This window comes from Etheostoma cragini, chromosome 6 (assembly GCF_013103735.1).
Source record: "Etheostoma cragini isolate CJK2018 chromosome 6, CSU_Ecrag_1.0, whole genome shotgun sequence".
Taxonomy (NCBI): domain Eukaryota; kingdom Metazoa; phylum Chordata; class Actinopteri; order Perciformes; family Percidae; genus Etheostoma; species Etheostoma cragini.
Genome location: NC_048412.1, coordinates 17999925 through 18024981, shown reverse-complemented (window position 1 = coordinate 18024981; position 25057 = coordinate 17999925). Strand labels below are relative to the sequence as shown.

Below are 25057 nucleotides of genomic sequence, written 5' to 3'. Positions count from 1 at the left end.
CTTTATCAGGTGAACAAATACAGAACATGTTGGTCAGAAACTGCTGTAGCTCTCATTGACCAGGTGGCGGCGTTATACAGTACATCTACACAGTTCTTGGTTTGTCCTTCAGCGTATTGCAGTGTGTGAGATCACCACTAGAGGGTGCTACAGAGTATTGGAGTATTGTCAGTCAAAGTAACAGCATTTTCTCCAAAATGCTAAAATTGCTAAAGTGCAGTAGACAATTCATTTTTACTACCGGCTAAAAATGCCAATTCAATAAACTACTAGTAATACATTTATGAACTGGATGTCAAGCAAATCTATCACCGGACACTAAACTCTATCTAAACTTGCGACTGATTCATTACATTTCAATAATTTTACTATTATATACTGAATCGAAGCTTTGTTAAGTGTTCCTAAGTGTTTTGTTGTCTCTTCATTTCTATCACTGTGGTAGGATAGACAATGACAGCTTGTAAATATCTTCCTCACACTTCAGGCGGACACTGGGCAGCCAATGAAACATTAAGTGTGATACTCATTACTGCTTGTGCTTTACTGAGTCTGTTTTACTCCAAAAACCAACAGTGTGGTCGAGAGATAAGCCAAACTAGTAACTAAATATCTCAATTTTTTCCAAAGAAACTATGATTAAGACAATTCACCCTATGCATAAATCAACTTTCATTATAAATGTGTTTTTCGATGTCAACAGGGAACACTAACACTTTTCAAATCAGTGCACTAGTAGGATCAGGAAAGCATCTGTACCAACAACGGACGCCCTCAGTTTATCAACATGCAGCCCTACAGTAGCTCGTACAAAAATCTGATTTTAACAAAAGATGAAGAATAAATTAAATAATTTCTATGTGAATCATAAACAAATAAGCTAAAATCTATTTACAAAAAGTATATAATGTAATGAGCTGCCTTTGTGGTTTCTTGAAACTCACTATAGTGAGCAGACCAGGCTTTACAAGTTAAATGTCTGATAGTGTTAATACTTGTGTGAGAGATGGCAATTCGTCTTTTAGGGTTAAGCAAGAAGGAAATGATTTGTGGCATGCTAGACCACTACATCGGAGCGGACATGATGATCGTTGCTAAATATAGTGTTATAAAGAATTTGAAGACAAGCCTAGTCTGGAAGTAAAGTTGACTCTGCCATTGCTCAAGCATGTAAAAAAACATGCTAAAGAATATATATATGTATATATATATATATATATATATATATTCTAAGTGAGCTGAAACAACCAGCCATCTGGAAGGAGAGAATCTGCTTAAATGTGTCTTCATTAATTCTGCAAGTAAAGCAACCTTTCTGCCTCCAACACCCAATCGTATTTCAAGATCAACAGTTACTTGGCAAACTGTAACAAATAATGATATTTTCCTCACATAACGACGATAAGTGTACAGAAGTAATGTGTGTTAAAGCCAGTAAATACAGTAATATATGAAGCAATGGGCACATCTAAGTATGAAATCATGTGCAACTTTGACTTTACCTGAATCCTTTCTGACCAACGTTAACTGAAAATAACTTCACGCATCTGAAGCTGCTTGCTACCCTAAATAAGACCATATTCACCATATTCGCACTCATGCAGATAGATGTCGAAAAGATACGTTTAGAAGATTTCGGTCCACACTAGCATTTTCAGATAGTAGTCTAAATCACCTGACACACCAACCGGACAGCCGACACTAGGCATAAAAAGCAGTCGGACTGATCAGTCTCCCCGAGTTGGTCAAAAAAGTGCCTCGGAACACAATAAAGCAACGAGACATAATACGTCTCCATAACAACAGGCGGCGCTAATGTGTATTGTTGCCTGTATTGTCGAAATTTAAAGCCAGACTGTCATGGTGGCTTGTTCAGAATACAATCTCTGTGTTTCTGAAAACATTTTAAGCAAGAAATAGGCCATGCAGTTGCAGAATCTGTCTTAATTTCAGATCGACAAAAGTCAGTTTAAAAGACCTTCGTCAGATTTTGAGAGACTCTAGTCACTCTCATTCCCCTCGTTTCCAAGTTTGCACTCCACCAATCAGATTGGTCATTTGAGTCCAACTGCCGGCAGTGCCCGCCTTCTGACTGAGCACGTCAGGTCGGCCAAAATGAAGGCCGCTGGCCCCTCCGGACGGACGACCGCACGGAACACACCGAACAGACGAGAGTTACCGACCTAGCCTGACTGTCCGACGGCCATTTATCGGGTTGGTGTGTCACGGCCCTAGAAGAATGGCCGGTGTACATATAAGCGGGTTCAGCCTGACATATTTCTGCTGAGCAACTTTCTCAAAAATGAATTAAGGCGCACAGCTGTCTGAAATCACAACAATTCTTTGTGTGCTTCAGTTGGGAAGTTGGCTAAATGTAGTTGAAGGGGCCAAAACAGGTAAAAATGTGTTTTTGAAATCACCAACTTTAGTGTAGATATGGTCTAAGACACATTTCACAGTTCACCTAATCAAGTGATGAAGGAGAGAGGAATGTGGTGAGAACATGGGACAGACGGTGTGCTCTGGTTGTAGTGTGTTAGGTTGTGTGTAACAGCAGTAGTATAAGAACCAAGGAAAACAAGAGAGACAGTGGGTGAGCGTTTCACTTTGAGTGTGGCTTTCAAGAGTCAGGTAAACAGGATAGCAAGAGTCCTTACATCAGGCAGAGGATGCGTTTGGGGACAGGGGGAAAGAGGGGTGACAAAACTTATGACCGGGTAATAGGGAGCAAAGATGGAACGTCTGTCCAGTTCTTGAAGGAGGGATGAGAAGGACAAAAGAAGACAGCCACAGAGAATAAAGTGAATACTCTATGGTTGTTCCTCCTTCTTCTTCAGTGATATACGTTTCTTCCTGGCAGCGAGCATTTCGTAGAAGGGGTCGACACTGACAGCAGATCTGTTCAGGTAACAAAGACACACTATTGAGTGGGGTGTTTTGTAAAATGATACAATGAATAAAGCACATGTACTATCCAGACAGAAGTTAGGATTTAGAAATTAGGCCCTTAAACGAGAGGCTACCTTGTGTCTGGCAATAATTTCTCATCTCATCTAGCACTACCCTGTTTTTCCTGCGACATTCTCCAACATTTACATACTTGATGCTGTGGATCCATTCGTCCTTCTCCTCAGGTGTGGGGGCGGAGATGCGATACACCATGTGGTTTCCTTCCACTACTCTTCCATCAGCCTCCGTCTTACACGCTTTAATCAGCTGACCGCGGTTGTTGGGGATGTACAACTCAAAGCAGTTCTGTTAAAGAGAAAGGCAAAGAAAATTGGATAAACAATCACACTAGACAGTAAGTTGTGAAATTTACAAATATAATAATTACATTTTTTTAAGTGTCTATGATGTTCAGCAAAAATGCAAACTTACAGGTTTTCTGGGGTCTTCTACCTCACGGATGCTAAGGTTTTCTAAGGGAATGATACCTCGTGGTTCCTTATCCTGTTAGTGAAACACGCGATCAAAGCAGATTAGGGCTGAAAGAGTTACTGCAATATTCAAATGCCTTTATTGTGTTTAATTAGTCCCAATAGATATTTGAGAGTGCAGGAATTAAACTAATTCCCGCATTATTTCTGCTACAAATTGCCAAATTGGAGAAAACGTGTATATTTTTTTCAATGTCTGTTGGTTTTCCCAAAATAGTCTAACAATTCACAACTAAATAGACAAAACAGGTACAGTTGAAATTGTTTTGTTCTTAAATGCATTACTAATGACTAGCATTTTAGTACCTCATCAATTGTGTATTCACAGTTTAACTTAAGTTAGGTGGGATCCTGGGCCACACTAGAATCCTCTTGGAGTATGTCTGAGTACTGTTGTGTTAGTTTTGTTTAGTAGGTCTAAGATATGTTGTGACCAGTCTGACTAGTGTCTCTTTTGTTGGTATTGTGCATGGGCAACCAAACCAGTTTGGCCTCTGGGGTTTAACACAGTTATGCATCTAATCCTGGATTTAGCCAACTTCCTTGCAGATACATTACATTATTGCCAATGGGAATTTCAGAGTTTAGGAACCTTAGGTGCCAAAAAAAATTTAAGAATCAATCCCAATTTTCCAGGGGCCGTACAATCCCCAACAATGAATTTAATTGTAAGATAACATGACAATGGCAGCAATTCTATTGCTTTTTTCTCTCCGAAAAGCTCATGCGGAAACAGCAACAACATCCTGTTGGAACAGTTTAATGCATGAAACAAATTTACTTAAATGTGGTATGCGAACACAAAGACTTACTGTGGTGTATTCGAAGTAATAAAGGCAGTTGTCTGTGAGAATGAACCATCGTCGTTTCCAGGTTTTAACCCGTCCCCCTGAAACACAAGAACGCAGTCATGACAATGAAGGAGAGGAGAGGAAAAAGGAATACTGTTCTACATTTTCTACATTTTTACAGCCAACTATGTGGCTATTATTTTAACTACCACAACTGTCAGTACATACCTCCTGAGAAAACAAGCAGCGGCAGCAGAGGGTGGAAATCACAGGGTAGAAGCAGAGACAAAAGGGGCCGGAGGATTTAGAGGAAGACAGAGGACAAATAGAGAAAGAGAGAGGCAAACGGGAAAAAGGAAGAGAGATTATTAGTGACACAGAGATCACAGGCCCCGCCATGCAAAAGAAAACAATCAGAGTTTTAGATTGCCATGACGCAAGAATATAAGTCTCTTGTTCACCATCATGCTATGGCAATGTTCAAACGCCACAACGTGACAACTGTGAGCTGACAATTCAAGTGGAGGCAGAAAGCCCGCAAGCCTCAGAGACAGGAGGGCAGGTTCATCATAGCACAAACCCTTAAGAGAGAACAAAGTAGGCTAGCATACAGAACATATCACTTTGTTTTCTTAACAGAAAACCTCCTGACATCTATACACTGGCATACTAGGTCACTGTTAAAGCCAACATGTAGAGTAGTACTACACAACAAAGCAGAAAGGCCTTGTTGGCATCATCTCACCAAGTTTGAGAAGCCAGCCCTCTCTGTCCGGGTTGAAGAAGGTGTGTGTCAGGTCGTTACCATCGTCCTCTGGGATCTTGAAGGGCTCATTTTTGATGCTATCGTAGAGATTCTGGAGTAGCACATACAATAGTAAAATAAGCTTGACTAAGAATCTCTTTACTGGGGTTATCAATTGCCCCTTAGCCATCTCAAAAGAAAAAGAACAGAGTTCATCGTACTCTGAGCAGGTCCTCGGGCAGATCCCCTCCCTCGTTGATGCCTCGGTTCATTGAGATGAAACGGTCGAAACCAGGTTTGTCCCTTACATTTGGGTTATGGAGGCTTGTGTTCAGCATTATGATGGCAAATGACAGGACGTAACATGTGTCTGTGAACAGTAGAAACATGCATGATAATGCAGCAGTGCTGCGTTTTGTTCGGCACAAACAAAAAAATGAATCAACGAAACATTAGAAATCAAAAACAAAAGGTTTCAACCCTGATTCAAAAATTCTACTTTCTACCAAATATTCTCTCTCTCTCTCTTTCCCCACCACACACACACACACACACACACACACACACACACACACACACACACACACACACACACACACACACACACACACACACACACACACACACACACACACACACACACACACACACACACACACACACACACACACACACACACACACACACACACACACACACACACACACACACACACACACACACACACACACACACACACACACACACACACACACACACAGCAGTGAGGGGCCCATAGAGAATGCCTTTGTAAAAGGTCTGGCAATGCTGAACCTCATCTCAAACAATTTAAGGAAATAATTAATGAAAACAAACAAAACACACAAAAGGGTTTTACTGAAAAGCTATGTTTATGAATTGGCAAACTCTGCGGCCTTCAATATCTGATCATTTCTGGTAAAGGGTTTGCTGTTTGTGTGAGTGCCAACCTTCTGGAATGTTCCACTTCCTGTGATCCATCATAGAAAAATAAAGCTTGATATAAGGAGACAACGCCATACCACACACAGAAGTCAAAACATCCTCCCATACTATTAGGTTGGTAACATAACTCTACACGAGAAGCAGTGTAACATGTTTGTGTTTACCAGTGCTCTGGAAGACGCCGGGATTGCAGTGGCAGTATCTCTGAGCAAAGGCCTCCATCATTCTGTCAATCTTCTGGGCTTCACCAGGCAAACGGAAACTCCACAGGAATTGTCTGCAAAAGGTTAAACAAGCCGAGTCTCAGTCAAGTTAGAGAGAACAAATTTGGCAATCAAGGCAGAGGTGTACAGTCACTACTGCTATCTTGCATATTTTTTCCTAACTAACCTGAAGTGACAATGGAGTGGGACTTCCCACTGTGTATAAGGTTTGTTTACCAGAGAATGCCAGGACAAGAGATTGTGTCCTTGGTTCAAAACAAAACATAACAAAAAGCACAGTTTACCGGAGGGCCTGGACAAGGTTGAGATCAGTAAACTCATGGAGGTCAACGAAAGCCTGAAGAACTTTAATGTTGAAGTCGTCCCTGCAGAACAGCAACAGAGAGATGACAGTTAAAAATGGTTAGTAAGAAAGGGGAATAAGGACATGTTACAGGTACAGATATTTTGAGACCAAGCACCTTTCTCCAAGGTAATCTCCTATAGCTGTCTTGTTGAGGCCCTCTCCTTTATAGAGGAACTGAGCAATGTCCTCTGAAGTGTGTCTGAGCAGCTCATTTTCAACCAGAAACACAATGCCCTGCGGAGAGGGGAAGAGTCCGTCAATGTCAAGCTGAGACAGAGTAAAGAAAAACGGGACATGTACAAGTATTGAAGAGTGTAACCTTTTTGGGGTCCATGTTGAATTTCTTCCTTCCCATTGCCACATGCCTACTTTTCTGGAGAGTTTTACTGCAGAGAGCCAAAATGTAAATTGTAAGAAAGAATATACTTTGCAATATTCACACGTATCCTGTCAAGAATTCCAACAGCTCTGACTTTGTTATTCTATTTGACTGTCAAAAGATGAGATAACATCGCTTTGGGAAATAAATAGTAAAAAACTATAATTGTTAAATGATCATTCAAAGAAACAATATGAAACCTAAAAGTCAAGTCTGACATGTTTGTAAAAGCAGTCAAACTCCGGTTGAATATGGTGATGTGAGCAAACACCAGGGTTCAAGGCTGTGTTTGTTTGATTATGTCCACAACAGTAAGAAAAGCTTTCAAGTCACACTGGGAGGATGACAAGTGCTAAACCAAATGTATGCGGGCGATAATGTGTGAAAAATGCAACACATTACAGTGAACAAAGTGATAAAGTTGACTAACTGCAAGTGATAATTAATTGGGAAATGGTGAATTTAATTATGTGCATATCGTGGTTACCAAGAATGCCATCTTTTGTCATTTTGGCAGTGCAAAACCAATATTGTTTTGAGTATTGTGGCAGTGTTACTGTGCATGTTCTTCTTACCTGCCCTCTGTGGTCGTCTCCAGTCCCTCCACCTCCAAAATTGCCTCCCTTAATTCCTCTCTGAGTCTCTGGATCTCCTGCAGCAGCACGCCCTTCCTCCTGCGGATGTCCTCCAGCTCAGAGCGCTCCTCTGGGCTCAGGTCTACTGGGACTGTAAGGGAAGAGAAGAAGAATGACTCCATTACTGCTGCAGATATAACAAATGGTAACTGAGCCTTACCAACCTAAGGGAGGCTGTCTTTATTAGTAACGTAAAAGCCTTCAAGTACAACTATTTTGAGAAATGCATTGTAACTCAAATTGGGTATCCTTACAATATCTTACAATGGGTATTCATTATATCAATAACTTACCAATTGTAAGATATTTATAATTCATGGCAGCGAAATCCGACCCACAGGCCTTTGCTGCATGTCTTCACCTCTCTTCCCATTTCCAATCTGTCTGTACCATCTAACAAAAGGCATACAAGTGGGGTAGTAGGAGTAGAAACTGAAGTTAGCAAAGGCACTGATAGTTGCCTTAATTACTGAGAAGTCCCTGTCTAATTGGCTTTTAATTTAAAATCAAAGTTACACTTCTAATACGACACCCCATTTTAAAAGTGTTGCTCCTTTCTTGTGCCTCCTACCCTTTACCTTCCCTATTCCCTCATCTCCTTATCTGTAACACTCAGCAGTCTCCTTATCTATCACTGCATTATAATGCATGACATCATAGGGCTGTGCACTTAATCCAAATGTAATGTAAATGTAATCGTGATTATGATTTTGGCTCCCAATCATTCCAAAATTTGCAATTTGCAACTAAACTCTTATTTTAACTTGCGTTCTGAATGAAAACAAATAAAGTTTCAATAGGAAAAGTATTAAGGCAAAGTTCACAGTTGTATGTTTTTTGTATTGTTGATTTAGTTTACTTTTTCCACTATTTTTTAAGTTCAATAATTGCAACATATTTCCAAAAGGTTAACGAGTAATCGTTTTAAATTATCACAATTTCAATATTGACCCAAATATTTGTGATTATATTATTATGTTGAGCATCAAACTTGTTGCTGACTGGCTGCGTTGCAAATACACTCCGCTAATAGAGCAACCAATTCACAGACTCAACAGACTCCAACACAAACAGAGACCCAAGGCCCCTGTAAAACTCAGAGTCAGACAGACGGGTGTCATTTTTACAACATTTCTCCAACAAATACACTTGAATGAGAAACATCCACAGTTTGGTTGCAATACCCAATTCCAGCCCTTCACTGGTTAAACACCCAGATTAGATTGGTTAATCAAAACAGACTTCATATTTTTTTCATGGCATGAAAATGGAGGGCTGGGTGATATATTAACAAGATCATAATAATGGTATTTCTCAAGACTGTCTGCTATAGTAAAATCATATTTCATAGTATTTTTTTAAATTTTCTTGTGGTTTTAAATTATTTGTAAAAACTTGACTCTACCTCTTGGGCTAACATATCAAATCATGTTACTTAAAAAATATGCTGGCGTGTAAATATGTTCCAACAGCACAAATTTACTTTGATGGACTTGTTGACCCAGCTTACAGCCATATACGCCAGCCCGGGACTAAATAATGCATTTTTGTGTTTCAGAAAGATTGCAATTCAACATGATTGTAGTTTAAGGTGGTGTTGAATACTGTATCATGCTGAGGAGTTGCAATGTTTGACATTTTTCTCAGGGACGGTGGATTACATATTAGAAACACAGTAACATTTAGAGAGTAACACCTCTCCAACTATTTTAACAGAAACTTAAGTTTACGGTGGGCTGCATTGCAGGGTTTTCTCAGACTTTAGCTAGGTGTAACGTTAGGAGTGTAGCGTCTAATCCCCACGACATCGTCACATATTCGATGTTGATGTATTTTATCCAAACCACCCAGATCTAGAGAACAAAGTAGCAGCTTGAGATCAGCAACAACCAAAGCCTCCCAGACCGGTGTGTTTAGTCTGCAAAATAAACAGCTGCTAAAACACCACCAACCACGCCCACAGTCTGCATCAACTGCATGGTTTGGTTTATACTACAGCAGCCACGCTACTGATAATAACAGGACGTGGACGGTTTCAACAGTATAAGCAATGCTTTATTTAACAGGCTATTGTGTAAATTGAAGGTTGGTCAGGGTGTTAAATGCCCACTGCCGTTGGCTCCGAGCACACAGTGAAAATCGATATATAGTTAGCGTCAGGCTAAGCTAAAGCATCTTTGAGTCTTCTTTTACCCAAATGTGTTTTAGCTTCGTGTACACTCATACTTTTCGGAAAAGACGGCAAAATGTATATAGTCAATAATGTTACGTATATGTTTAACGGAATGACCACTGTGTCACACCTGAGCAAATAAATTGAGCCACTCGCTACAACTAGCCACAGTTAGCTAGATAGCGATAGCCTGTGCAAATAGATCATTAGCTAGTAACGTTGAGCCCACTTACTGTAGTCCAGATCATCCATTTTTGGCGCTTTATTTTTAGGCATAAATATTTCAGAGTCGACTGTCATTCAATATCAGAAAACAAGGGATATATGTGTATATATATCCTCAAACCTAAAGGGGAAAAAATAGACAACCCTTGGTGTCGAAATGTTGGGCCAGAGACAAAGAAGGTGGCGACACCGGAAGCGGTGTCTGACTTTCGAGTAGTCTACTTCCGGTCAGTTGTTTTCCAAAATACAATCAGTTATATTTAGTAATGCAAATATGAAGTTCGACATAAAGGCATTATGGCTGTCGAATGTTTAAAAAGTGATAGGTTAGTGTTTATTTATTTCATAATCACAAGGCCCTATGCTGTTCACTATAATGTCTCTACTTTGAGCAGAGGTGGAATGTAATTTAGTACATTTACTCAAGATTGTAAGTACATATTTTCTTTATATAAAAAAGTACACTGAACACATTACCAAAGGGGTTCAGACCAAACACAAACATAAATACATATAGACAAACTGATCCCCAAAAATATCACACATACGTACAAATCTACACATTTGAGGTAGCCTACTTGTACTTTCTTGAGTCTTTTCTTTTCATGCCACTTTCTACTTCTACTTCACTACATTTTAGAGGAAAAATTTTACTTTTACACCACTACATTAATCTGACAGCTTTAGTTACTAGTTACTTTACAAATTAAGATTTTTGCACACAAAACACAAAAAATAAAATACGATGTTTTATTTCTAATTCAACTGCTGAGCAATATATAAGTCTACAGCTGAGTCGATTAATTAGTCGATTAAACACCTAGTTGATCGACAGAACGATTGTAATAGTTTCCAGTTTCTAAATGTGAGGGTTTTTCTGCATTGAATACTTTTACTTTTAATACTTTAAGTAGGCCTAGCCTACATTTTTCTGATGATATGTAACATTGCATTGTTGGATCCTTGAAGTCCGTGCTGTAGAAGTCTATAGCATGGACTTCAGGTTTCTGCACACTTCTGGATTGTGGAAAAGGTGCACTATGCCTTCTTCGGTGTGTACTTTTCTGTATGTCGTCATCTGCAGTAGCTCAGTCTGTAGGGAGTTGGGTTGGGAACCAACCAGAGTTGGGTTGGGAACTAGAGGGTTGCTGTTCAAGTCCCCGTACGGTCCAAAATATGGAGTTTAGACTACTTGCGGGAGAGATGCCGCTGATAAGGTGCTCTTGAGCAAGGCACCAAACCCCCCCTGCTGCTACTCAGCAGTAGCAGCCCATTCACTCTGACATCTCTCCATCAGTGCATGCATAGGACCTAAGCGTATGTGTGTATTTCTGTATGAGGTCCTGGGAGATGATGGAGATGACGGAGCTCAGGAAGGACTCTACAATGTTGACTGTAAAGTCGCTCAGGGTGATGGGGGCAGGTGGGTCTTGACCTTCCTAAACTACATTCAGAACATTTAGGTCCAAATTGTTCTGACTGCACCAGGTCACCAGGCAGAATCATCCCCCCAAGAGATGAGTCCAATGAGGGTGTTGTCGTCCACAAACATCAGGAGCTTGATGGACTTGTGACTGGAGGTGCAGCATTTTAGGGTACAGGGAGAAGAGCAGAGGGGAAAAGGAAGCAGCCTTAAGGGGAACTGCTGGTGATGGTTAGAACATTGGGGACATGTTTCTCATAGCTTCATGTGTCGCTTCCGGTCAGAGAGGAAGTCTGTGATCCACTTGCAGATGTGTCAGCTAGTCCTGTAGCAGAGCAGAGAGGATGGTGAACGCAGAGTTGAAATCCACAAACAGTACTATATCACTATATAAATTAAATTGAATTGAATATTGTTAGGGAGTGAGGAGTCACAGCATCCCCTTAATCCGGCCCGCCTGCTTCTCGTCATAGTTGTCAGATTCATCTGTCATATTATCAATAATATAATAAAACTAGAGGGAGGCAGGGTGTACAGCCCAATCCGGTTGGGGAGAGTTCTAGCCTGACCAGGCTCCTCTCTTTACCTTGTCTCTCTTAGTTATGTTGTAATAGTTTAGACAGCTGGGGGACTTCCTTTGACACACTGAGCTCCTCTATCTTTCTATCTTTCCATTTTGTGTGCATCCATGTCCCAGAAATGCTTGTTACTTACCTAGCTCTGGGGAGTCATTCCACGCAGTCCTTATGTTCTTTTTCCCCCAGCATGTTCCCTCGGATCAGGGAGGCTCCAAAATCATGGTAGCAGCTGTTGCCATGGTCCCGCTACACGTTCTGCGATGCCCTGTTAAATCCTGCTATGCTCTTCTGTGCCCTGCGGTGCCTTGTAATGCCGCACAGTGCCCTGCTATGCCAAGAACTACCGGTCGTCAGACAACGTCTACCAAAAGTCTGGGTCTGTCCGAGGTTTTTTGCCTAAAAGGAAGTTTTTCCTTGCCACTGTCACACTGTGGCTTCCTCTGGAGGGAACTACTAGAACTGTTGGGTCCTTGTAAATGATGGAGTGTGCTAGACCTGCTCTATCTGTGAAGTGTCTCGAGATAACTCTTATTTGGAATTGAAACTATAAATAAAATTGAATTGAAATTGAATTGAAAAAGGATCCTGGCGTAGGGTCCGGAGGTGTCCAGGTGCCGGAGGTTGAAATGTAGAGCCATGTTGACTGAGTCGCCTACAGACTTGTTGGCTCTATAAGCAAACTGCAGGGGGTCCAGGTGTGGGTTGGAAGGGGTGCTTTGGCTTATAGTTGGCGATCTTTCTGAGCCCTCTCCAGACATAAGCAGAGTCTTTAACTGAAAACCGTGTTTGGAGTTTAACATCTCTCACCACCTTACTAAACCTGCACTTTGACTCTTTAAACCAGTCGCTGTCTCTACTCCTGAACACCTCTTCTTTCATCAATCCTAGCTGTCTGAGTTTGGCTGTGACCCAGGGGTTGTCGTTATTAAACCTCTTTGTGGTAAACGTTGGAATACAGCTGTCCTCACAGAAACTGAAGCATGACGTCACAACCTCCATGTACTTGTTCAAAGTGTTGTCCACCACAGCTTCACTGCTCCACTTCTTCTATGTCCTCACAACAGTTTAAAAAGTTTTCATTCTGCCTGTATGAGGGAGTCAGGTGGACCATGGCATGGTCTGAGTGTTCCAGTGCAGCACATTGGACTGTGTGACATGCATGGCTGACTGTTAAGTATTAACTGTACATTTTGTAAGTAGATATGTTTATTTATTTATTCGTATGGTTTTAGTCATAATTACAATTTCATCACAGGCAGTCCACTACAGATATCTTAATGGCATTGTCAATTGAAGGGTTATACCCTAATATTGTCAAATCAAATTGGTCTACAACACCATAGTCGGAGCTATGGCCTAAGACAACAAAATGTTTAGTAAGGAAAACTAGTCTCTTAAACACAGAGTAAACATTTTGGGGGAAATTCCATTCAAAGTGTGTAGAAATTCTTCTATTTGTTACTGTTACAAGTCCAAACTCAAAATGTTGTATTCACATTTTGTGTTGTGGTGGACTAGCTGCATTATGCGTTCAAAGGAAGAAGAAAAAATAAAGGCCTGGTAAGCAAAGAGTTTTACTCCATGTTCTGCAGTCAGATTTTAACAGTTTATGATCAGCAGCCGGAATGTACAGGCTTATTTTACAAAGGCATTGATTTGTCCAGGCATGACCAAAACATACAGTTTGTTGATGATGACGCAAGCAGTCAGCACATGATCTTACTGATTGATGCGCTGCACATGCAAATGATTTATCCTTTATCCAGACCATGTAGATCAGCAGGTTTTATTATATTAAAAAAATTAATTTATAAGACATAACAATTTCAAGAAGGGGCCTCAAGAATTAAATGTAAAACCCAATCTATCACTTAGTTCACCAGATCAGCTCTGCTGCTGGATACTTTCTCACAGTTAATGTTGTTTTACCTCCATGTGATTTCTCTGTTGATGTGATGACACAGAGCTTCTGGATTTCAATGTGTCCTGATCAGTCACTCCTACCTTTCAAAAGCTTTGAGTGTTTAAATTCAGACATTTAATTAATTTCAAGCTAGGAATGTAATGTGATTATACTATTAATACAAGCGCACCCATTTCTAGAACAAAGCATCAGATATTGCATTACGCCATAGATGTATCTAAAAGTTACTATAGATTCTAGTGTTGTGATTTTCTGTGCTGCTTTAAATCTAGTTATTGTACAAAATGCACTAATTACTATACCACTGACAAAGAAGCTTGCTTTGTTCAGACATTTTTTTGCTCAATATGTAGACATCATAATCGTGCATCCGTCTGGCTAAGAAAAACTGTCAGATTATGTAAAAGTGTCAGTAATGGTCACCGTTCAACGGTTCCATTGCTCCTACTATGTTATGACCCTGACATGCTAATCTCGCTGCACTACACTGAATTACTTGTATGAACAAAATGGTTATTAAAGTGTCAACATTGTTCTTGACTGATGCTTTTAACAGTGGAGAGCAGTGTATTCAAAGATAACAGTAGGTAGCTGAGTATACCAGTATGTCTAAGTCTAAGCTTTGCTTAGATGTAGTGGACGGACACTGATAGGTGGACAGAGATTGAAAATATTTGGGTTTCTTATATAAGTAAGAACAAGTAAGGGCAAAGGTACAACTGTAATGTCCAGTGTCAGGTAAGGCATTCTTTTTCATGGACAGAAGTTTTTAAAACATTTGGACTTAGAGAGCAGGTTAAAGATTAAGGGTGGGGGCAAATGAATCTCAATGTATATTTTATAACGTCTCATGTGTAAGAAAAACCTTTTCTGATTTTAATCTGACTTCTTTCTCTCATTAAAAGGCAAAATTCAGGTAGTGCTTCTTTGCATGCATACCTCAATGTATACATCCAACACATGCACCTGCACACAAAAAAAAAACATAAACATTCGATTGTTCTCCCCTCTTACTATCCCAGGCTGTGCAGTTTTCATGCATCTCAAGGTACGCTGAGCGTAATCCTAAAACTGTGCAATGAGGCGCATTTTTCCTCCATTTTTAAATTTGCTATTAATCCCTGCATCCATGCTCCAATGATGCGTGGCTTGGTGGGTTATCCCTTTCATTAAACCCCAGAAAAGCAGTTTCTGCTATCCAGGCTATATTTTAAGTCTCTCTCTAATTCTCCACGCTATTTCAGAGTATAGATGGCAGCAGAGATTACATAATTCAGTGCTGTATCTGTCAATCAACTCAACCACCCAATTAGAATCTGGTAATCTTCACTCCAGAGTCACCAACGATGAGACGAGCCATGGAAGGATGAACCTGTCAAACATTGAGAGATTAGAAAATGAAATGATTACCAATGATAAGTTACACAGTTACTCAAGCATTATTCTACAGCATCAACACTTATTACTGTAGAGACGTACAGATAAAAATACAACACACCTCTCCTTACTGGCTGGAAAAAAAATCATGTTTTTTAACATCAACTACAATCTAAATACTATCTGGGGCACAGCCCTACAAAGTTTAATACAGTTTCATGAGCATGTGCTTTATGAATGGATGGTAATCAAAACTCCTAGCTTGAGCAAACTTAGTGTCACATCCAATCACCCACAGTTAATACACTCATGTCAAAGCACTTCACAAGTGCATTCAATATGTACCAAACATCATTTTCCCTTTCCTAACCTGTGCTTGAAGAGGCCCATAGGGCACCAGTTCTCCATCCACAGTGAGTGTCCCCCGTGTAGACAGAGGTTGCAGCCTGAAGGCCTTACAGGAAATGTGGCTCACATAAGGCGAGCTGACGGAGTGGTGGTTTCCTCTTTCCATGGCAAAGAACAGTCTCAGTAGAGTGGCTCTGGAGATCCCCGCCCGCACAAAGGTCAGGTGGATCAGCCCATCGTCAAACCTGGCCTGGGGTGCAGCATGAAGATCAGCCCCGAGGTGAGACTGATAAAGGGCCAGGACCAGGACAAAGTCCCCTTCGATGGTGACCCAGTCTCTAGTGGGAAGGGGTTGGTCGAGGGGAGGTAACAAGTCATCCCGAGGGATATTTAAAGGCAGTGAGACAAAAGGACGGTTCTTCAAAGGTCCTGCTGGCTCAGCAATGTCAAAGTTAAAAGATGAGGACGGTGTGCGTAGAGAAGGTGAGGGCGAAGTGGAATTTGGGGTGTTAGGACGAGGGACGAGGTAGTATGAAGAGTGTGGGGAGGCACATGAAGGGGAAGATGGGGGTGTTGGAGAAAGAGACAGGGAGAGGGAAGGGAGTTTTGGGGGGAGGGAGTTTGAGTGGGAGTGCTGGAGGAGAGAGAGGGGCCTCGGCCGGGAGGTGTTCTGGTTTTGGTCCAGCGTCTTGGGCTTGTTAGAGAAGGGAGAATGACGAAAGGGGGAGGAGATGGTGAGAGATCGCTCACGAGCAACGTCCAGTTGGTAGGATTCTTTCTGGTAGTAGGTTCCATTCAGATCTATGTCCTCTACTCCGTATGACGTTCCCAAATCTGTGTCGGCCTCCTGACTGAGAGGCTGGTTGAAGAGAGTGTTGGCTATTTGGCTTGAAGGGGCTGAATTCTTTCTCAGTGCCTGTCTGGCTTTCTGGAGCCCATCTTGGTAACCTTCTGGCTCTTCATCTACATCTCGCCCATCTACCCCACGGCTCTCTCCCAGCTCTATTGCATGCAACACTCTCTCCCCCTCTGCAGAACCACAGCTGCCTTCCCCATCCTTCCCCCTATCCTCCTCCTCCATCTCACTGGAGTCTTGCTCTACAATTCCCTCATCTTCCCTATCATCATTGATCCCTGCCAACCTTTCTGTTCTTCCCATATTGCAGTCTTCCCTTTCAATTGATTCTGAACTCTCTGAACATGTCCCTGATCTCCCCTCTTCTGCTTCCATCTCTACCTCTCTCTCTCTGTCCTCTGCCAGGCTGCTTGCTCTCACCACACCAGTTCCTCCTCCCCTAGCCCTCTCCCTTCTTCTGTCCCTTTCTCTCTGCCTCTCCTCTTTTTCCCTCTCTCCCTCACCCTTACGCAGGCTCCTCTGTTCACTGATGCCCATGTCAGAGCAGGTCCGATGGATGGGCGTTCGACAGAAGCCATCCAGGCCTTCTGTGATACTGCGGGAAAGGGGTCTCCTTGGCGGAGGAGGTGTGGTGTCTGCTGATGTGGTGCTAATAGAGGGAGGCAGGTAGGACAGACGACCTTTGTAGGATCGAAGAGAAGCTATGCGCACCAGGGTACCCAGGGTGAAGCGAGCTGAGCCCAGGCCACGATACCTGTATTCAGAAAAGTAACTCATTCTTTTGTAATAAAACTGTTAATACATAAAAAAGTGATATTTAGGATAAAAAGAGTAATGCTTAGATGAACAAAGCCAAAAGGTGATGTTCTTACACACCCACCTCTCACTCTCAATGTCCACATCGGACACGAAGCCCCAGGCAACAGAGAGGAAAGAAAACAGTCTCCTGGGTGCTGTAGTACGACTGCTGGTGGAGGGAGAAGGGCTTGTTGTCACCGAGACCACGTCCATCGGTCGAACACCGCCTCGACAAATCAAAAAGCAGCAATTCAAAAGGAGGGGCTCCCGAAGGCACATGTCATACCTGAGGGAGATATAAAGAAGACAACAACACCTCCTGTCAGTAAAGATAATGAGAAAACGCAAGGTCAATACAGAGTCCTTCTGCCACTGAGAGATTTCTAGGCCTAGATAACAAGGTGATGACAAAAATAGCAACATAGTGCTCTTTTGAAAAATGGCATGTCATATGTGTTTTAGAGGAGCTTGACTCGGGCAGGACCTAATAATGCAGTTTCTAAATGTCCAGTGTCTGTAAAGCAACCTTTTAACTTAACAGCACTATTCTTAATAAAGATGATCTAAACTAAGAAAACAATAGAAGATAACCGTAAAGATTGAAAAGGACTGATTAGTTGAGCAGTTGCAAAGTATATACTGAGAAAATACAGAGAATAGGTATTATATGATATCCTTAATGACCACGTTTTGTGTTCATAGAGCTTAGACTGAACCCCCCCCCCCCCCCCCCCCCCCCCCCCCCCCACAATTCTCACCTTGACAGATACTTGATAATTATTCATCAATAATTATTGATCTGGGATCAGTACAGGATTATCTTATATGAATGAGATACATGCCTACCCTGCATGGTGGTTGATGGAGCCAGCCAGTGCATTCCCGGAACCGCAGGGAAGAATGCCAACAGGTGTTTTTATTGCTTGTTCCCAGTCAGGCCGCTCCATCAACCCATTAATCACCTGCAGGAACACAACATTCTGAAAATCATATCGGTGGACACAGTTTAAGCTGTAATGTACATGTATGTAGTATGAAAACACAAAATATCTTCACTGCAATATTATTCCCCCCCTTGAACATACCCCTAAATTCCATGATGCTTAGCCCTCCAACAAAAGCGCTACACACCTCATGCAGCAGACCATCTCCAGAGATGATGATGATGCCATCCCATTCTGGCAGCGATAACTCTCTGATAAGCTCTCTGGCATGGTTCTGACGCTCTGAGACAGATTCATTAAATTAACACTGGGTATATATGTATGCTGTAGGCAAATGTATTATCCGTCTTTGGCTTTGGATGTGTCACCTGTCTGTATAAGGTTGTAGCTGATGTTGGCTTCTCTGATCATTGGCAGGATATGGGTCTGACACCACTGCATTGCCTGGCCTCTCCCACTGAAGGGATTGACCAATAACAGTAGTCGCCTGGGACGAGGTAGCAGACTTCTTGAAAATTCTGTTTGAAAAAGAAGGAAGAGCATGGGTAAGATAAAACTCACAGAGTTGGTGTCCAGAACAAAGAAAGGAACTAGAGGTTCACTGCAAAGCAAGCCAACTGGGATCTGTCATTACACAGTGTTGCCCAACCCTGGTCTCTGAGTGCATTCAACCATTTAAACCTCATTTATTTCACCTCACAAGATGTGACTCACACACCATAATGCTAACACAGGACGTACATCATTTGAATTAAGATGCATGATAAAGGACACAAGTAAAAATGTTCTTCTTTCTTTTTTTGCATTTTAGGAAACTATATAAATTGGTAACCTAGTAATACTAGAGAAACAAAGCATATAGAAACACAAATGATATAGAAAGCCCATAAAACAAGGTAATAATAATATATGTCTGGAATTCTGTCCAACTGTGGCACAGAGGCTACACTCTCCTCCACTTCATTACACTTTCATCAGCCCAGGTATGAAGCTTAGACTAAATAAAAAAGCTTCTATAGATAGCTCTAAACATCTATCTAAGATTTAGATTGGTACAGATGGAGGCCAGCGGTGCAGGGAAGGAGATAAAATAACTGCACCCTCAGATAAGCCTGGATTATGCAACAAACAACACTATGCAAAAAATGAAAACCCAGTTAAACAAAGCTATGATGTTCAAAGACATAAAAACTAACAGAATCAAGACATAAAGAGAATCAGAAATGGATTAATTAGGTAAGAGAAGTATAACTGCAAGATACAGAATGAAGACTATGTGAACAAAGTGGAACAGAAACTAGGGGTTAATCAGAAGGCAGGCAAAAAGTATGGAGGAGGCAAGAGCAGACAAAGGGCAAATAGAGTATTGGGAAAACATTTAAAATGGATACGTTTTCTCTCTGTTGGGGGAAGGAGACAATAATATGATAGGAGAAGAATGAGAATAACAATGATGGACAGATTAATGACAATTATGGGTTAAAGATTAAGTCTAAAGAAGAGAAAGGAAAGAGGAGGAGATGGCAAAGAGTGTGATGCATACAGTAGGTAATGTTGAGAGAAAGATAAATCAAAACACCGTCTAAAGTAATCACTTGCGATCTAATTGATTATTGAGGCTGGAGAGCCTCAATAATGCCAAACCCCCCCCCACCCGCAGCAACCCCACCCTTTGTCTCGTTTGACACTGAAAGATACAGACTGTGTGTCCCAGACAGATAAGGGCAGAAAAACAAATAAGTATTAGATAAATATGAGATGTAGTTATGTTTCTAAACAAAGAAAAATACATCCAAACTAAATACTCTGAATAATAAATCTCACAGCCTCTAGGGTCTATTAGTGTTAATCCCCGTTTGTTTTCGCTACATTACCCCTAGAATGCTAAACTACTACTGATACCATTAGGGTGTGTGTGTGTGTGTGTGTGTGTGTGTGTGTGTGTGTGGGGGGGGGGGGGGGGGGGGGGGGGGGGGGGTTATGATTATTTTAGGACGTGGGGAGCATATTTCTCTCTGTTTGATAACATTAAAAGCAATTGTAGACACTGCTGTTGGCTTACTGACTTCTTTAAAAAAAGACAGGAACAAAGAGAGAGAGAGCCAGCAGCCACACTGAACTGCTGGCTGCAGATGTGTGTGTAGGGCGAGCGAGAAAAAGAGAGCATGGCGGTGCTTGGAATAAGAGAAATAAAAACTTATTTTTTGATGATTTCTCAGTGGTTACTCTATAAAGCACAGTGAGACAAAATCTATTTAGTTTTTTCCCCCACATGTTTTTAGATAATACAGGCAGGCACACTGAACTGCAGGCTTTGCTAATCTTCACGGGTCTTTAGACCACGGTGGATACGCAGATAACAATAATCTGAAGGAACCTTTGAGTTATGTGACAATAGTTCTGGGGACATACAAGACCCCAGAACCTTATGTTAAAATGGGGATATGCTGTGCTCACAGAAAGGTCTTGGGTCACAGTGACATTAAGCTATACTTAGCAAGCATTTACAAAGGAGGCATAAATCAAGGCGCCATGAGGCAATATTGCGTGGTTTCACATAATAAACAGGAATTCAAGAATTATTAATAGAGGCAAACATTAAGGTCAGCCAAAGGAAATCACACAACGTCATTAACTGTACACTAACAATGTTGTCCTTTTGATAAAGACGTTCACTGTAATGTCACACTATATCAATGCAAATGATTGTTCACTTTGAAAAAGCAAACTTGGGGTTTCAGGGAAAAGCAGCATGGTTTTTAAAAAGTTTTCTATAAGAAGAATTTCATAACTGACAACTAAAACAGGTGGCTGCTTGAAAAATTGAAAACTAGGAGAAATTCTTTCAATTAATTTCATTGAAACAGTCTGCAGTGAGGAAAAGTATGCATTGAGGTCAATGAGCTACTACCATGACCTAGAATTGTCCTGTAACACTATCTAACTACCATCCCCCAACCTGGACAAGAGAGCTTCTGGTGAGACACACACTCACCTGTTTCAGCAGTGACGGTCACACCTCTGAGTAGACACTGTACAGCAGCTGACCACCTCTCAGCTTCCGACCTGCTTTCTGCCAGGTAGGCCCTCACCTGCCTGCGCCGAGACACCCCTTTCCGTCGTTTGCCTGGCGGGTACCAGTACAGCACCAGGAGAGGGGGTGCGGGGGCGCGAGGACAGCTGCACCCCACTAGCTCTGATAAAGGCAGCAAGAGACGGGCTTCCTTCCCCGGCCGTGGTGACAGCCGCTGAATATGTATGTGGGTGTGGGTGAGGGTCAAGGCATAGTTGGAGGCTGGAGCTGGAGTAGGGGAGGCAGAGGGGGAGAGTCTCCCCGGACCACCGGGGCTGTTGGGGCAGCTGTTATTGTTGCTGTTGCTGCCTGAATCCCAACTGGCAAACTGGCCATGAAGGAGGGCTTCTGCTGTGGAAGGTGAAGACGGTTCGGGAGATCGCATCCTCACAGCTGAAGTGGACAAGGCTTTTACAGGACAAAGTTGGTTTAACAAGCTTTAGGGTCGTATTTTCTACAGTTAGAGGCTTGAAGAGCGGAATCCGGCAGCTCTTGCACCACTTGCAGGGAAAACCAAAGTGTATCTGAATGTCAGTCTGTGAGCTTCATCCCTGAAATCTCCTCAAAATCATTCTCCGTCTTCAGTGTTTGAATTCAAGAGACGTCACACAAAAAAATCTGCTCTTAGTTTGTTTCCGTCTGTCTATTACAGAGGTATGTCTTCATTTGAGAGGGAAACTCCAGTTCAAGGGTTCTTCTGTTTAGAGTATTTATCCAGTAAAGATGGAAACTGCTGAAGATCAGTCTTTAAAGTTAGAAAGCTCCCATTAGTTTGATCTTGAACAGCTTCTACAGTTTACTGCCAGTGGACAAATGAGCAATACTTCAACATATTCAAAATACAATGAAACTTAAAAATTTATAATTTCTTCACAAAGATTGCATAAGTAAAAAAAGAATGTTTACATTACAACTTAAAGCTGTCTATTGCGATAACAATATAGGCAGCTGAGCAGCTCCTCGACATGAACAATAAATCTTTAAATAATTACACAAATAGACAAAACTAAAACTCTTGGTTGCATTGAAAAGTTGATCCATTAAGTGTGAATAAGAATAACAAACACACCTTGTTTAAAGAAGAAGGCTACAATTACATTAAAGCACAAGTAAAGAATTGGGTATGTTGGACGGTAAGTGCTGGCCGAAATGTTATTAATTCCCGCAATGAAATGATAGTGCAGACTTTTTCCAAGACCTTTGATACCTCTGTTGCTATCTTTAATCTCTGTCATATAGTAGGGAGACACAGGGAGTGACTAGGCCAGTCCTCTAGACAGTAGTGTGATACATTAAAGTTGCATGCAAACAATTACTCCCGCATACTATTTCATTATCTATTCTCCACAAGGAGAGTGTAAACACCAAGTAAGACAAGTGGAGACTAGACAACAACAAAATAAAAACAGAAACCTAACAAAAGACAAACAAGGAGACAGTTCCAGGGGGGCCTTAGTCTATGTCATGGCAGTGTCTTGGAGTCAAGCCTCACGTTCCCTCCCAAAGATCTTTATTCCTGTAAGAACACAAAGGAGGAGGAGGAGGAGGACAAAAGTCAAGTACAGTGGTAAAAAAGAACTGCAGAACTTGAATGTTTGGATGATCCACAAAAATCATTTTTAGAGCAGATGGGTAAGAAATTTACATTAAAGAAGGGGACCCACTAAACTAAACAACTGATTTACTTGTAATTCACCTGGGATTTCACTGTGCAAAGGTGAATATGTCTGTATCACACTTTTACAATTAGAGTAGAACAAGTACAAAGAAGAACAGTCATGATAAGAGAGAAAGATTGCGGATACAGAGTGAAGCAATATCAGACCCACCTTGCCCGTTGACCCCAAGTGTGTCTTTGTACAGAATGACTAACAGTCACACATCTCAACCGCTTTGCTGAGAAACCACATAATTCTGCATGAAATGTTGAATGAGAACGACCACATCTGGTTGGTAGTTTCTTTTTTTTTTTTTAAAAGGGCTTTTGTGTAACAGGATTTGGGGAACCAGTGTCGCTTTCACAATTTGAATCTAGGATTGAGATTTTGAAAACTGCTGACCTACATTGTACTAGATTTTAGAGGTTTTGCAATACGCATTAGCATGCAAAAATCTTACTCAGAAATCCTAAATTGTTCCCAATAAAGAAATAAGTTCATAATGAGCCTGTTAAAAATGTAATGATCATTAGAAACATCTATAGCAATAGGATATATACACATTACAATAAAAAAGTGTCTGTAAATGAAACTTTGGGACTCATTTAACAGACTTAATAACTATACATTACTTGAAATGATTTTAACTAGTTATATGATTTCTGGAAATGTCTCACTGAATATAATATAAATCATTACAAAGTGCAATTTATTATTAATATACATTTTTATATAGGGTACAGTAACGCTAAAGCTCCAAGTCAGCAGGGTTCAGCTAATTAGACTTTAGTGAGTCAAAGTACAACACGACTACCAGCTCGGGACTTCGGTATAACGTTACCCTAAATTAATAAACTAGTCACATTCTTCTTTCAAGTTTTATAACAGTCCGGAAACATTGTGCAAGTTGCGGTGCAGACAAAATCAATACTTGGCTGATGCCCTGCCTTGATTAAACACAAAAAAAGTACCCAAGTGATGCCCATTGTTGCACCTTACGTCCTTGAAATGCAGGGCGGGGACACCCAGAAATAATATCGGCAGGCTAATTTTGTCCCCCACACAATGGTTCTGTTGTTGAGTGACTTGGAGGTATTTTGGGCTGGTTTCGGTTAGCTTCGGTTAGCCAACGCAACAACTTAACTCTTGGTGTACGTTAGTTTAACAGTAACAGCACAAATGAGCCGAAAATACATTTTCAAAATGTTGTGACCTATGAAAAAGCTACCAACAACCAAAGAGCGTTAAACGTCACAAATCCTAACGTTAAATCAAGGTGACACAGACGCTAGCTTAGCTATGTTGTGAATACACTGACGTTAGCTAACGTTACTGTAAATTGCTGCTTGACCAGCGCAACACAGCGCTGTCAGTTAGCAGTGGCTAGCAGTTTAATACTTAACACGTAGCCTGAGTTCAAGCTAACTTACAGCCCTATTGACACCATTTCTTCAAAAATACTGGAAATCACCATGTGTGCACTGACCAGCCCCAATTTGACATTTTACGTCTCATTTATTGATTGGTTTAAGGAGTTAACGTTATCCAAGTTAGCGCAGATAACGGTGTATGACAACGTTAGCTGATGATTCTATCAAGCCGGCATAACACGAACATTTGTAACTTTTAAAGAGTTATATTTTACCAGCATCCGCTTAGAAGGAGCCACGTTTAATGTAATAAGTCAAGGCATAACATTACCTCATCTTGTCTTCCCCTTCACGACGAGAGTCGCTTGCTCGGAAAACTGTAGCTCGGTGCAGGAAGTGTCTGGAGACGCAGCAGCGGCAGCTTTGAGCGGCGGAGCGGAAGTCCAATGGCGATAAGGAAAACATTGCAACTCCCAGCGACATTCTCCCATCATTGACAGACCAACACTTCCTGGCCGAGTATTTTTTCCGGCCAACTCGTCAATACTGATCAAACGTCATATTTCCTTAAAACCTCAGTGAAGGCTGGGAATGGAAAGAATGGCTTGTAAGTAAAGTAAAAAAGTTATTGGGTCGCCATCGAGACCAAAGCAAGCGATTCGGCAGATTGGTTTACGGTAGGGGACTCGCATGGTGTTCGCCGGTTACATTACAGCCATCGGCCACCACAGCGAGATTTTGGGTCGTTACGGTCATGTCTAATCTCTTAATTTCTCGCTGCAAGCCA

General features: G+C 41.4%; 2 protein-coding genes and 1 long non-coding RNA gene across 3 annotated transcripts; all 3 read right to left on the bottom strand.

Moving 5' to 3' along the window:
* Nucleotides 1-2301: 2301 nt before the first annotated feature.
* si:dkey-283b15.4 (cytohesin-2) lies at nt 2302-10153 on the bottom strand. The gene is made up of 12 exons (XM_034875085.1): nt 9930-10153; nt 7464-7614; nt 6829-6895; nt 6625-6743; nt 6448-6528; nt 6104-6216; nt 5198-5346; nt 4977-5088; nt 4253-4329; nt 3382-3453; nt 3101-3255; nt 2302-2898 (listed from the first exon to the last, which is right to left on the bottom strand). The coding sequence occupies exons 1-12, from the start codon at nt 9994-9996 to the stop codon at nt 2811-2813; spliced, it is 1251 nt and encodes a 416-aa protein (XP_034730976.1). The 5' UTR covers nt 9997-10153; the 3' UTR covers nt 2302-2810.
* Nucleotides 10154-12719: 2566 nt separating this feature from the next.
* On the bottom strand, nt 12720-12941 carry LOC117946760. The gene is made up of 2 exons (XR_004657097.1): nt 12869-12941; nt 12720-12824 (listed from the first exon to the last, which is right to left on the bottom strand). It is a non-coding gene; the product is annotated as an uncharacterized LOC117946760 (long non-coding RNA).
* A 536-nt stretch (nt 12942-13477) lies between these two features.
* On the bottom strand, nt 13478-24869 carry sphk2 (sphingosine kinase 2). The gene is made up of 8 exons (XM_034875021.1): nt 24602-24869; nt 21165-22758; nt 18538-18687; nt 18357-18451; nt 18072-18187; nt 17308-17511; nt 15594-17181; nt 13478-15218 (listed from the first exon to the last, which is right to left on the bottom strand). Exons 2-8 carry the CDS (start codon nt 21625-21627, stop codon nt 15156-15158), a joined length of 2679 nt encoding a protein of 892 aa, XP_034730912.1. The 5' UTR covers nt 21628-22758; nt 24602-24869; the 3' UTR covers nt 13478-15155.
* Nucleotides 24870-25057: the final 188 nt, after the last annotated feature.